Source organism: Diabrotica undecimpunctata, chromosome 2 (genome assembly GCF_040954645.1).
Source record: "Diabrotica undecimpunctata isolate CICGRU chromosome 2, icDiaUnde3, whole genome shotgun sequence".
In the NCBI taxonomy this organism is placed as follows: Eukaryota; Metazoa; Arthropoda; class Insecta; order Coleoptera; family Chrysomelidae; genus Diabrotica; species Diabrotica undecimpunctata.
In genome coordinates this window covers 123150115-123164000 of record NC_092804.1, presented here as the reverse complement: position 1 = coordinate 123164000, position 13886 = coordinate 123150115, and the positions used below count along the sequence as shown (strand labels likewise).

General features: G+C 31.7%; 1 protein-coding gene across 1 annotated transcript in view; it reads left to right on the top strand.

Moving 5' to 3' along the window:
• tinc (transmembrane protein tincar) overlaps window positions 1–13886 on the top strand; it is a 613917-nt gene that overhangs the window by 467511 nt on the left and 132520 nt on the right. The window contains exon 8 of the mRNA XM_072523412.1: window positions 2131–2425. Coding sequence (XP_072379513.1) covers window positions 2131–2425 — 295 coding nt within the window. The remainder of the gene's footprint in view (window positions 1–2130; window positions 2426–13886) is intronic.

Below are 13886 nucleotides of genomic sequence, written 5' to 3'. Positions count from 1 at the left end.
TTTTTTTTTCTTATATTCCAATCATAATTTTTACATTTTTCTCCAGATACCTGGCAAGTGGTTGCACGTTCACGGAACTTCACTACAGTTTCAGACTACGCATTTCCACGATCAGGAAAATATTGAGGGATGTGTGCCTAGCTATTTGGTCGATGCCGCAAGAATATCTCCACATGCCTATCGCACGGAAGAAATTGCTGAAGGATTTAAAGTTAGAGCTAATTTTCCTCATTCCATAGGAGCTGTCGATGGGAAGCATATCCGCATAATTCACCCATGTAATTCAATGTTTTACAATTACAAAGGGTATTCATCTACTGTGTCAATGGCTGTGATAGACTCACGTTCTCGATTTATTTACGTAGACATCAGCAGTTATGGCAAAGATAGTGATTCAATCATATTTAAAAAAATGCTCTTTGTGGCTATCAGTGCTAGAAAATGAAGTAAGAATTCCTGAAGAGAAATGTCTTTCTGGAACAGATAGCCCTAAAATATCTTACTTTTTTGTAGGTGATGAAGCATTCGGACTTCATAACACCTTCTCAGACTGTTCTCTGGACATGAATTGACATGTGGAAAACGAATTTTTAATTATCACCTATCGAGAGCTCGTAGGTATGTGGAATGTACTTTTAGTATTTTGTCCAACAAATGGAGGATATTCCACAGAGCAATAAACTTGGCCCGGATTTTGCCGTTGATATTGTCAAGGAGTGTGCTGTTTTACACCATTAATTGTGATGGTAGAGAGAGATGGCTACAGCACAGAAGATACTCTTACCATCACAGGCTCAGAATCTATATCAAAAAGTGAAGGCATTTCTGCTAATAACATTAGAAAAATAATTATGGAATTATTATAAAAATAAAATAAAATAAACCATGTAAATGTATCTATAATGTAAAATGTAGTGTGTCTGTTAAAATTGAGACAAATATAGCGTTTTTAAAAAAAAAATGTCTAGCTATAATTATAATAGCTTACAGCCTGTAAATAAATAAAAAATATAATATAAATAAATAGATAATTTTACTTACCGAATTCGTTTCTCTCCTGTTCACTGATCTCCTCAAAGTTATCGCGCAATTGCAAACTTCCACTCAACCATTATTTGTCTTAACCCTACCTTTATATGAGTTTTCAGTTTTGTGGCATAAAATGGGACGATCCCGAACTAAAGAAAATTAGTACTTATATGTCTACTTCCACCATGATAATAATAATAACAGGATCAAAATTAAATAATACAATATGAATAAATTTTAGAGAACAAAAACAATCGTAGTGACGTGGGTTCAAATCAGAAAACTACTGGACATGTCGTGCCGTGCAGTGCTGATGTGAAACGCCCCCTTCTCCCTCCCACCTTCAAGCCTTCCACGAGTTTTTGGACGTCCACGACACTCGTCCTTCCCCGTGGGAATGGACGACCACCTACAACATAGCACGATACCGCGATTCGTTTGCACAACCACGACTTATGTCGTTTAAATGTGAAATATCCAAATCAGTTTTCACCCCAAGAGCCGGTTAAACGACATCGGTAACAAGACTGTCGTATAAGTGTGCAACAAGGCTAAGATCTACGTGCCGACAGCTCCTCTGAAATCTACAACGTATATCTAAAAATGGTTTCTGTGAAGACTTTGGGTAGTCTGTTTTTAGTTATTATTTTAAACCTTAAATACTTTATTGTGCAGGTTTGAATCTGCTCCATTCTTAACTAAATATTACTTACACCCGCTTCTTAATTTTGGTCTTTCATATAAATATAAAGTTATACATACTTAACCCGTTTAAGATATTATGTGCTATTTAGATATTTCAGTTATAAATTGTCGCCTTAGAGATTGTTGGTATTGACTTGGACTGGCAAGGGTAAAAATATCTAAGATCTAATATTGACCATAGGGTCTCAAATATTTGTTATAATACAAAGGAAATTATTAGTATTCCAAAAACCTCACAACTTCTTCTAAATTCATATCAAAAGTTTTAATACTAAATTTTTTATATAATAAATGTTGACTAATTTCATATAATGTAAAAGAAATTTTTGGCTCAGAAATTCTCTGATATCTATTGTATCCATTTACCTGGTCTTAACCCCAGTTCTTTATTTTCAGATTTAACGCGTTCCTGAATCAGCAGAGGGAGAGCAAAATAATCACCCTCAAGGAGGAAGGTGGCGGGGGCAATTTGTGGGGCTACTTCACCCATTGCGTTGCCCTGTGTGTTCTGCTCTCTATAGGAATTTGCAACGCTCCCCTTATACACGACTATATGGCTGTGTACAGGGGTAGCTTGGACGACGTCACCCTAATTTGCATCATCGGGGGCATTATGCACTTGTTTTTCTGGATTGTTATATGGCTGTTCTTATCCATAAAGCAGAAGTGGACGTTTAAGTTGAGGATAACCGTAAGTACTGTCTCTCTTATGAAATATTTAGGGATAAACAAGGAAAATAAATGGGAAGTGATATACTGGTATTTTTTTATCATGTTTATATGTTGATATGTACTAAGTAGTGTTATATTTTTAATTTTTGTTGCTTCAACCTTTTGCTTTTCACATTTTATTATTTTTAAAGCGCATTATGGCTATTAATTTATAGTTCTTAAACTGTCAAACCTTTCACTGAAACAAAAAACACTTTATGTGAAAGCTTTGTAAATATTTGACAGATTCTAATTATTGTCCTTCATTATGTTGAAGGTCTTCGTAATCTCGTATTTTGTAAACAATGAACCCTACAGATAATTTTATAACATTATTTGTTGCAAATAAAATTGTCTACAACTTTGTTAATATTATTTTCATATCATAAAAAGAAAACTAACAATTTTTGAACAAATTTTCTTTTGGACCAAAAAAAATTACAGTGCAATATTACAGAGAATATTTCAATAAATAATTTTTACTACAAATTTGCTAAATTTTAGTAATTTTTCTTGGTTTTACCGCGTGCCGAAATTGACTGGGTTCTTGAATACCCGTCGCAATACAATAAAAACGAACCGTCAGACTTAGTTTTCTATTATATATTTTTTATTCACATAATTTTATATTTTGTTAGCATTCTTATGTTATTATTAATTATTTTTCGACCCTTTTTCCGATCACCTATGACGTAGAGTCCGGAGGCGCGTTTTTTTACGTGGTATCCCCATTAGACCATTGTAGAGTAAAACTCTCATCATCATCACCCAACACTTTGCGTCCACTGCTGGACATAAACCTCCCTCAGTTTTGTCTATTGTGCTCTATCTTGAGCACTTTTCATCAAATTTTTTGACATTTTCTTGAGATCGTCAGTCCAATTAGTAGGGGATCTTCCTCTACTTTTGTTGTCTAACCTCGGCCTCCACTCAAACAATCTCTTTGTCCACCTTTCATTTTGATTCGGGCGACTTGTCCGGCGGTCCAGTTCCATTTCAATGTCGCAATTCGCGAAATTACATCGATAACTTCTGTTCTTCGTCTTACTTCTTCATTTCTAACTCGGCCACGAAGCGATATACTCAGCATTGACCTTTCCATTTTCCTCTGAGCTGTTTGCAGCATTTTAGAAGTTGTAGCTGTCAATGTCAAAGTTTCGGCACCATAGGTCATCACAGGCAACACATATTGGCCAAATGTTTTACATTTTAAAGAAATTGGTATATCGCTTTTAAAGATGTCTTTGAGTTTTCCGTATGCTGCCCATGCTAGGTTTATTCTTCTTCGTCGTTCGCATGTTTGGAGTGTAGAGAAGACGATACGACTTCAAACTTTATAGAATTTGGATTTGGATTTGAATTTTTTTTAGATATATAGGACATCTAGGGTGAATAGGGCATGTAATGAGGATGAAACAAAAATGACACAAGTAAAAAAACGCTCGTTGATGGACCAATTGGTAAGAGAAGAAGAGGAAGACCGAGAACAAGGTAACTTAATAACATCGATGAAGACATGAGAACTATGGGATTAAGTACTTCGTGGAGGAAGGCAATGGATAGGGACGACTGGAGCAATTCTTGAGGAGGCTAAAATCCACGCAGGGTTGTAAAGTCAGAATGATGATGATCCTCATTGAGGCCAGTTTCCACACTACGTCTTATTGTGCGTTTTGTGGGACAGGATTAATCCTATCCAATAAACGGTGACGTGTAAACAAAAAAACGCCCATCTTGTCAAATCGAAATGAAAAAGAATTATTGAAGAAGCATAATTTTGTGAGAACTGATAGCACAAACCGAAACGTGTAGACTCATCTTCAGATTACATCTCCGATTGTGGCTCAGTTCACGACTAGCTCCATTTCAATTCGCTTGTTTTCTAAAAAACCTAATACCAGATTTGCAGCACGGCACCCACTATTTTCTGGGAGAATTTATTAAAGGAGATAAAAAAGAAGACACACAAAAACCATCTTTGTGGTACTTCAACCTATTGGAATTTTTAAATGATCAAGATGTACCAAGGATGCCACGAGAAAATATAAACGATGACGAGGAGTCTCAGAAGATATCTGAGTGTTGCTGTGAGTGTTTCTTGGAATGTAATGGGTTTTTTCATGCTTTGCTAAATTTTAGGTATAAAATAAATATAAGTGTCATTAACCCGTTGTTCATAGTTTTGCGTATTTTGTTACATTTTTTTTAATAAACAGTATTCTTGCATAATATTATTTAACGTAAATTTCTTTCACCTACTTGTTTAATAATTTTTTTCTGAAACAAATACAGTATACTCCCTTTATAACGAACACGGTTATTACGAGGTTTCGCTTTTAACGAGGTACATTAGATGTCCCGTGAAATTTCTATTGAACTATAACCCTTTATAGCGAGGTAAATTTGCTTATAGCGAGAAAAAATAAGATTGAAAAACGTGTTTTTTACGTTTTGGCCCGGTCGTAGCTATAAATAAATACCCTTTTTAACTGCGGGCCGCCCGCAATAAACTTCTTACAATTTATGATTCTTAGTCCGAAATGTACAATTTATGATTCACAAGTGTCATTGTATTGGGTTGACCAGTCACACGTGTTTTAAAGGTTGTCAGAAACTTTATCCAAGGACAAAACGCAAATGAAGAAGCATAAAACTGTTTCACATCTTTAGAAAATATGATAGATAGAATACTGGACAATTTAAAGCAGTGAAAAATGACAAAATAACTTTATAAGCTTTATACATATTTACAGAATACAGATTTTTTGTTTTAACGTATATCATTGACAGTAAAAGTAAACAACTCTTTTTTGTTTTAATGCATTTCATTGACAATAAAAGTAAACAACTTTGTTTTAAAAACGCCATTCAAACAATATTTATTAGCATCTTATATTGCTCCGAATGGCTTCACTATAGAAAGTTAATGTTTTAGAAAACTACATATTCATATGTATGCACAGTATTATTGTTGTTGGATATAACGAGATCCGCTTATAACGAGGTAATTAGTCTGCCATTTCAGTTCTCGTTATAGAGGGAGTCTACTGTATAACCGTTATAGAGGGTAATTTATATTCAAAGTAGATATACAAAGTTCTAAAATATCACTTTTAATTTTTGTTAAAAAATACTTCGGAGTAAACTAGAACATTTTGCCAATTTAAATAGTGGTGGTTAGATTGACAATATGTATGTTAGAGTGTACCGTTTTTAAGACGTCTGCGATTACGGGTTAAAGTTAGGATTTTGGTAAATATATTTAACTTTTTATGTTCAAATGAAAATACTTCTACTAAAAATAATATAATTGTGGGAAACATTTTAATTTGTTATTGTACGGTTTCCAACCACTTCTAAACTTTTTATCAAACATAATTAAATTACAATCGGCATTCCTAATGATCATTAGGCAATTTGCTTAATGTGTTTAGGATCTTTGTAAGCGGTTATATTATATTTTACTTCTCAAGCACAACAGTTAGAAAGTTTCTGTCATATTGATCTAAATTCAGTATATTGTAATTCAAACGTATAGTTTCAAGTAACCATCATGCCTAGACGTAAGTTGGATATTGATGAATTAATTGCAAATGTCCATAAATACTTTACCATGGAAAGAGATAATGGTGGACGTTTATTTAAAGTCATGATTATGTATAAATCAACGCGTTTGTAACGCACTCAGGATAAGTGAAAGTAAGCTAAAAACTGTAATGAAGACTGTTAGACATTATCAAGAAGATCTTACTGTGACTGAGTATCGCGAAGACAAGAAAAGAACTCGTAAACATTATAGGAGCATTGACTTAGCTGTTGGAGAAAAATTTAAAATTAGCGATATTTTGTATTGAATGCGTGAAAACAATCAACATGTCAGTTTAGATACTTTACTGGCCAAAATAAGAGAAAGACAAGTTTCTGAAATTAAGAGCACTAGCCTTTGGAAAGTGTTGAGAGATTTAGGATTTAAATTCAAAAAAGGAAATATTATGTTACTTTTATGCAAAAGGAGTAGTGTGGTTCACAAAAGAAATAATTTTTTAAAACAATATACTAGACCTTAATCTGAAAATGCAACATTCGTGTACTTAGTTGAGACATTTATAGAAAAAGTCTTTTTTCTTTCCATCAGTTCCAAACAACCGAAACAGTCGTGGAACGTACCGAGCATAACAAATTGATTAGTTAAAAATAATATCAATTTTCCGGAATACGCCTTCAAATCAGAGTTGAAAATTTCGAAACCTAATGAAAAACTCACAGTTTATATAGTTGACCAAATTGTATCAAATTATGGACACCAAGTACTACGGTTACCGCTGTATCACTGCCAGTTTAATCCCATCGAACACATCTGGGGTATATGTAAAACATATTATGATAATCACGTTTTATGCAGGGGATACAGTAGCGATGCAATTAGGGAAATGTGGCAAGCAGCTCTTAAAATTTCAACTCCAGAAATATGGACCAAAACTGTAAATAAATTTGAAAAATTAATAGAAGAGTGGTGGGGACGGGAAAATAAAATTGGTGAAATGAACCCATTGATCATAGATTTACATAATCATAGACGTAGTGAATTTAGTGATGATGATGATGATGATGACGATTTATAAACTTAAATAATCAGTAAATACACTATTATAATGTTATTTACAAAATAAAATTGTACTGCAGGTAAACCATTATATTTATACATTCATTATTAGCCAAATGAACAAAAATAATTAATATTTCATTAGAATTTTACTCAGTTTATACAAATTAACTCTAACTGATAATACAGGCAAAAATATTTTAAACAAAGTAAGTAATTAAAAAGATTATGGAGAACTCCAGTGCAGTTTACCGTGCCTTTTACTACAACGAAAAGTTTTCTGTGAATTCCATTAATCGTTTAGAGGTATAAGTTGGTTTGTACTGTATGTACTGTATATTTTTATGTATACATTTAAATATTCACAAAACTAGTTTAAAGGGAATTTCTGTGTAAAAATTGTATAGGAGATTTAATTTTGGAATCGACACAAAAGTTACTACATTATTACTGTCTTAATGAACAAAACTTTTGATTTCTAAAAGGATTATTTTGAAAAGACTCAGTTTAATCATCTTAAAAGACTTTCCTTTATTTTTAACTTCTTTACTTTCTCTTCAATCTTTATGATTAATGCTCCGCGATTACTCACTTTCTCTAATTGTGATAAACTCAAGTTAAACACAAAGCTATATCTTGCTTTATCTATTTAAATTAAGCGGAATTTCCCTTTGCTTTGGAACATTTCCTCTTTAGATAAATGAGTCGCTTAAAACTTTCCTCAGGTAAACGTTACAGATTTCATATCTGCGTTTAAAGTTTAACACAGAAGAAGCCAAATTTATAAATACTGTAATAATCCTAACAGATTCAGTGACGGCATGAAGAAAATAACGCAGACATAAGTATAACGAAAGAAATTAAAGGAGGTTATCATCCAGATTTAGTTTAAAGATTAAAGCCGCAAGAGGTTTTGAAACTGTTTTCTTGTGGTATGTTGAAGTTAAATATTATTTTATATGGGATTAATCCACAATTGATTGTAATGATAACTACATTTATATATGTTTTGGCGTTTCGATGTCAAATCCAGAATTTTTGTTTCTAATAAAGAAAGAGCTTTTAGAGGTTCAGTGACATTTTCGTCTCTGATGATTGGATTATAAATAAGATCCACTTATAACAAAACTAAAAAATCTTTGTGATTTGGTAATTCATTATTTAGGCCTTTCTGTTCGAGTTACATAGGAATAAAAAAAGAGTGAAGAAAATTGCTTCATTGAAAGCCGAGAAAATGCATATTTTTTACGTATACCGATTTTCAACTGTAAAATTCAATTTTGTTTAACATATTTTTTGGCATATTTCACCAAATACATAATGTATGTTATAAATATCTTGAAGATGAAAATTGTTATCGACAAAGAACTCCGAAAAAAAAAAGTTATCATTTAAAGATTATCATCCTATTGTTTATATCTTCGTCGCGAATACCGATCAGCTGTGACCGGTTGTTTGTATCTCAGGAACCACTACTCGTGATTTCAACTTTTTTTTATTAATTCAGAAAATTTTTTTTGTTAATTAAATTCAGAAAACGCCGTTCTCTAAATTCAATTTAAGCTAAAAGTTCTATATGGTTTAGTTTTTGTTGTGCAAGATTTTAAACAAATTTAGATTGCATAATTGAAGACTTATTTACAAAAACAATATATCTGTATTTTTTATGTTGTATATAAAATAGAAAAAACCTAATTTTTTAAAAAGAATTGTAAATTGTAATGATATTATGTATACTTATTCTAGAATAATGTGCGTTTGTGTAGGTTAATTTCCATTGAAGGTCGTTTTTTAGAAAAATAAACAGAAATCTTACATTGTTACATACTTAGTTTTTGTAAAATTTTGTTACATATTATGTAGTTTTTGTGCTAAACTAATAGGGTATGTGAGGGGATATATGTTGTTTTTGTGAATGCTTGGAGCATTAGCTCAAATTAAGTAAAAAATGTGGGTTATGTTGTTTTTGTAAATAAGTCTTCAATTATTATGCGGAATCTATTAAATGGATTTTAATGAAATTTAGTGGCTGTTTTATTCTGTTATAAAGATTATTAATTTCTAGACGAATTATGAAGGTCCTAAGTGCAATATTAAGTGTTTTCAAGTTTAAAAACATTGAATAAAAAAAGGCTTGTTTCCCACTCAGCAAGGGTAATAAATTACAACATTTTTAACCAGCCGTATCTTATCGAAAATTTAATTATCGCTCATTTAGTCTATTACTATGTTGGTCCAAAATCAATGGTTTTAAAGTTATAATCAAGCAAAGTAGAAAAAATTTATGTTTTTACTAATTTTTAAACATACTAATTTTTTGAAGCAAAGCTTATATTATACTGGAGTTGTATTACGTTCTTTTCTCTGCAGTAAAATGCTGAGGCGAGCGTCACGGAACTAGCGCCATAAGATGGCGCTGTCAGGGGTACCGGTCATAGAATAGCGGTTCTTGACATCGATTCACTATTCTCGATCAATTCATTTTTAGTATATATATTTAGTACATATATTTACTCTAAACAGGTTAAAATTAAAAACTGCATGAAAATAACTAACAAAGACAATACATGAGAATTAAAAGAATATCAGTCACTAAAAGATTCTATTTGTAACGAGAGTCAAAATTTAATAAAAGTCATAAATGTCATTCGATGAATAGCAACATTGAATCATCAGTTTAAATTTTCATACTAATTAAGTTTTAAAATAATTTCATATAAATACAATTATTATTTTTAAACATTTATTATATAGTTTATATGAAAATTAAGCAAACAACGTATGCTTTGTTAATACGTTAACAAGTGGCGTTAGCAGCAAACAATAATTTATTAAATTTATTTTCCATCGACCGTCCATTTATGATTAATTTTAACACCCTCAAAATCATTGATTAATGACTCCTATTAATGAATGATTTTCTATTAATGAACGATTTTATTATAGGCAACACAATATACATTGCTTGCATAAATTAATTAAACGCTCTGTGATTGGCAGTGACCTGTGGTGTAGGCAACCAAACATATACCTATTTATATTCCCACTAAAAAATTTAAAATGAAGTGGCCGCTGTTAGTACTATCTGTCATTGTATGCCATTATTTACTTTATTGTTTAAGATTCTGTGTATTTGAAAAATCAAAAGATGGATATTGACGAAGAGTTTAATTTAACTCCACCAGAAGTGACAGAAACTGCAAACGAAATATATTTAAGTTTACTGCCTAAAAAAAACAGAGTGTTGTACGAAAAAACATACGCTGAATTGATTGCATGGTGTGACGAGAGAAAAATAATACGATATTCAGAATTTGTATTGTTGACATATGTTTTAAACATTGCCGAAAAAGGACTAATAGCAAGTTTGTGGCCCAAATATTCGATGCTAAAATCAACCTTAAGTTTTAAATCAAATATTGATATATCTAAATATAATAAGTCAATTATGTTTATCAAGACAAAAAGAACAGGTTATGTACCAAAGTAATCAAAAACACTTGAAAAAGAACAAGTCCAGAAATTCATCTCTGATGCTCCTAACGACGTGTTTCTAATGATAAAGGTAAACCAGTAAATTAAGTTTATATATTTAATACTCGTATTTCATAACATTTCATTTTGTAGGTTGCATTGATTTTCGGAGTGGCTGGTGCGTTAAGAAAGGACGAACTATTGAAATTAGAAACAAATAACGTTCAAGACTTGGGGTCAAAGTTTCTGGTCACAATAAAAGTATCAAAAATACACACAAATAGAATATTTACCATAGTAGATAACGAAGCAAATACCATTCGCAATGCGATCAAAAACTATATTTCTTTAAGACCGGCACACACACCACATAAACGATTTTTCATTTTTTATAAAAATAACAAATGTTCCACACAGCCGGTTGGCATAAATACGTTTTCCAAAATTCCTTTCATTATTGCTAAATTCTTAAAATTAGAGCACCCGCATCTCTACATTGGGCATTGTTTTAGACGTTCCTCTGCCTCAATACTGTGTGACAGTGGTGCAGACTTTTCAGCTATTAAAAGACTAGGTGGTTGGAAATCGATTGCTAGCAGAAGGTTATATAGATAATTCTATGCAGAATAAACTTGAGACGGCTGAAAAACTCTTGGGACAAAATACCACTAAACCTTGTCAAAGTACTTCCTTCAGCACCACCGCTTCTTCTTCCATCACAGGATTTACAGTGGTCGAAGAAGACTTAAATATAAATTTGTCAAAATGCTATAAAGCAGATAATCATTTATCAATACCTTCCTTTAATTTCAGGACTTCCTTTAACTACCACCAAGGAAAATTAAACTTTGAATAAAGTTAATGAAGGCTGAAAAAATTGTTGTTTATCGTTAAGTAAATAAAAATGTAAACTAAGATATCTTTATTTCTGAAAAGTACGGTCGACGGAAAAGTTTTGTAACGAACTCGTGAATTAAAATGGCGATTAACAATCTCGAACATTAACGCGCTCGCTCCGCTCAGGCGTTAAAATATCTCAATTGTTAATCGCCCTTATTAATACACTTATTGGTGAAATAATTATTAAAATATAAAAAATAAATCAATAATAATAACTTAATAATATATTAATTAAATTCTAAAAATACAGTACCGCCTACTGTTTCACCTTTTTTTATTAATGTTCCTATTTGAGAGCCAGGATGCGTGAATTATTATTAATAAAATTATCAAACAACTTTTTCTGCAAAAATCCGAATGTCACCTCTTACATCCAAATGTAGTCGTTTTTTTACAGATCCGCCCTGGTCTAAATGTTTTACATGAACAAAAATGTAGAGGTGAGCTAGGAAATTCAGAGGAATGGAATCAGTTAAATTAAAAATAAAGTTGATAGAAAGCCTCCTGTTCACGTCGTCTTTGAATAAAACAAAAGGTAAAAATTGGAAGATTTCTACTTGCTCCAAAACCAAAATTCAGATTCTCACCTAAATCTGTGCCTTTTACAAATTCACAAAGCAAGCAGACGATGAATGGACCAACATAGGCAATCCAAAATGTCATTTTACATCATATCGATTTATCTAAGCAAGATGAATCAATATGAACTGGCTCAAAATTTTATGAACTGGCTTCTAATTCTCAAAATACGAGTAAATAAAGATATAACAAAGGTAGTTAAGATTTGATTTTACGTAAAGTGCTTCTACAATTCGCTTATACGTATTTCTTCCTTGCATGACTCATCAGAGCGACTGGGTAAGAAGCCCTGAACATAAAATCAAATCTTTAAATCAAATCAAATTCAAATTATTTCGGATTTTTACCTTTTGTTTTATTCTTAAATGTCGCCGTATGCGTCTTTAGGAAGTTATTTCATTATTACTTCCTTTGACGGAAAAGATTTGATTTCACATTCAGGACTTCTTAGCCAGTCGCTCTGGTGAGTCCTGCAAGGACGAAATACGTAGCAAATTGTAGAAACAGTATACGTGAAATCAAACCTTATATATCTTTTTTAAGTCTTTAAATAATGTTTTCAAGAAACTATGTTAGTAGAAACGGGGTGTTAAAATAAATACACAATACTCAAATTATCTAGATTAAACTGACGATTAGAACCATCAATTATAATAACTGATACAAAAACAGGTCTATTTTTTTGTGCTTTGAAAAATTAAATACATAATACTTATTTAATTTTTTTAGAAAAAATCAAAGTACAAAGAGCAAATAGACTAGCAGGATGTCTTAATAACACTATGGTGTAACCGACACATTAACTGTAAGATGAAATCAGGAATTTATAAAACCAGTGTAAGGCCAATAATGACGTACGTATTAGAAACAAGACCCGACACAGCCAAAACACAGAGAGTGCCAGAGCACTCTCAGAGCAGAAAATGAGAATACTGTACAGGGAATAATGTGCAGAGTATAAACAAAATAGAAAAAAAAAATGGAACAATCACATCAGTAGAATGGCAGACATAATAGTCGGTAAAATGGCAAGGAACAAATCCACCCACCGCGCAAGAGATGGTGTGACAATCTTCCATAGAGGCAACAACTCACCAATGACCAAGCAAAATTGCTTATATAAAGGAAAAAAGAAGAAGAATATTTAGTTTAAGGTATTTAATGAGAGAATAACAGAAATAAAGACTAATCAGATTGCCTTGGTCGGCATTTGAAAAATTATGGTTTTTTGTGCTCGCATGTTTGTGTCTGATTTGGATATGAAGTTTAAAGCGCCATTAGTAAAATGGCATAAAAAGTAAGATTAATGTCAACAATTAGAAAATAACTCTTACGATTTCAGAGTAAAAGTATAATTTAGTAACAGAATTTTAAAACGACATAAATTAAAGTTTTGGTTTGTCAAATTAAAAGTCATATTCAACCACTGCAAAAGTAATTAACCAAGTTTTCAAAAATTCTAACCAGTATTGATTGTGTTAAACAAGTTTACAATTAATTCTTAGTTTTTATTTCCTTATCCGAAGTTTTTGTTACAAGATACTTAAACAATTTTACAAAGAACTACCGCAAAAGTTTTGACTAACTGCAACGCAAAAGTACAATTTTATCGCAGTTTGGAAGTATAATTGCTAAGCAGAAACTCTAAATTTGTAATTCACTTAATTGCACTTAGTACTTCCATGACTTGTTATAAGGGATGTTTTGTCGGAAAGTCGGAAATACTATGCTAATTTAACTGAAAGTGCCCTGGTAACAAGCTGAGGTATTGCGAAACATAATTACTACGTATTCTGATGTAAAGGGTGATGAGTTGCTGGATATAACTATTTTTTGGAAACAATTTTTAATCTTTTACAAAGAAATTGCTGATAAAACTATTACA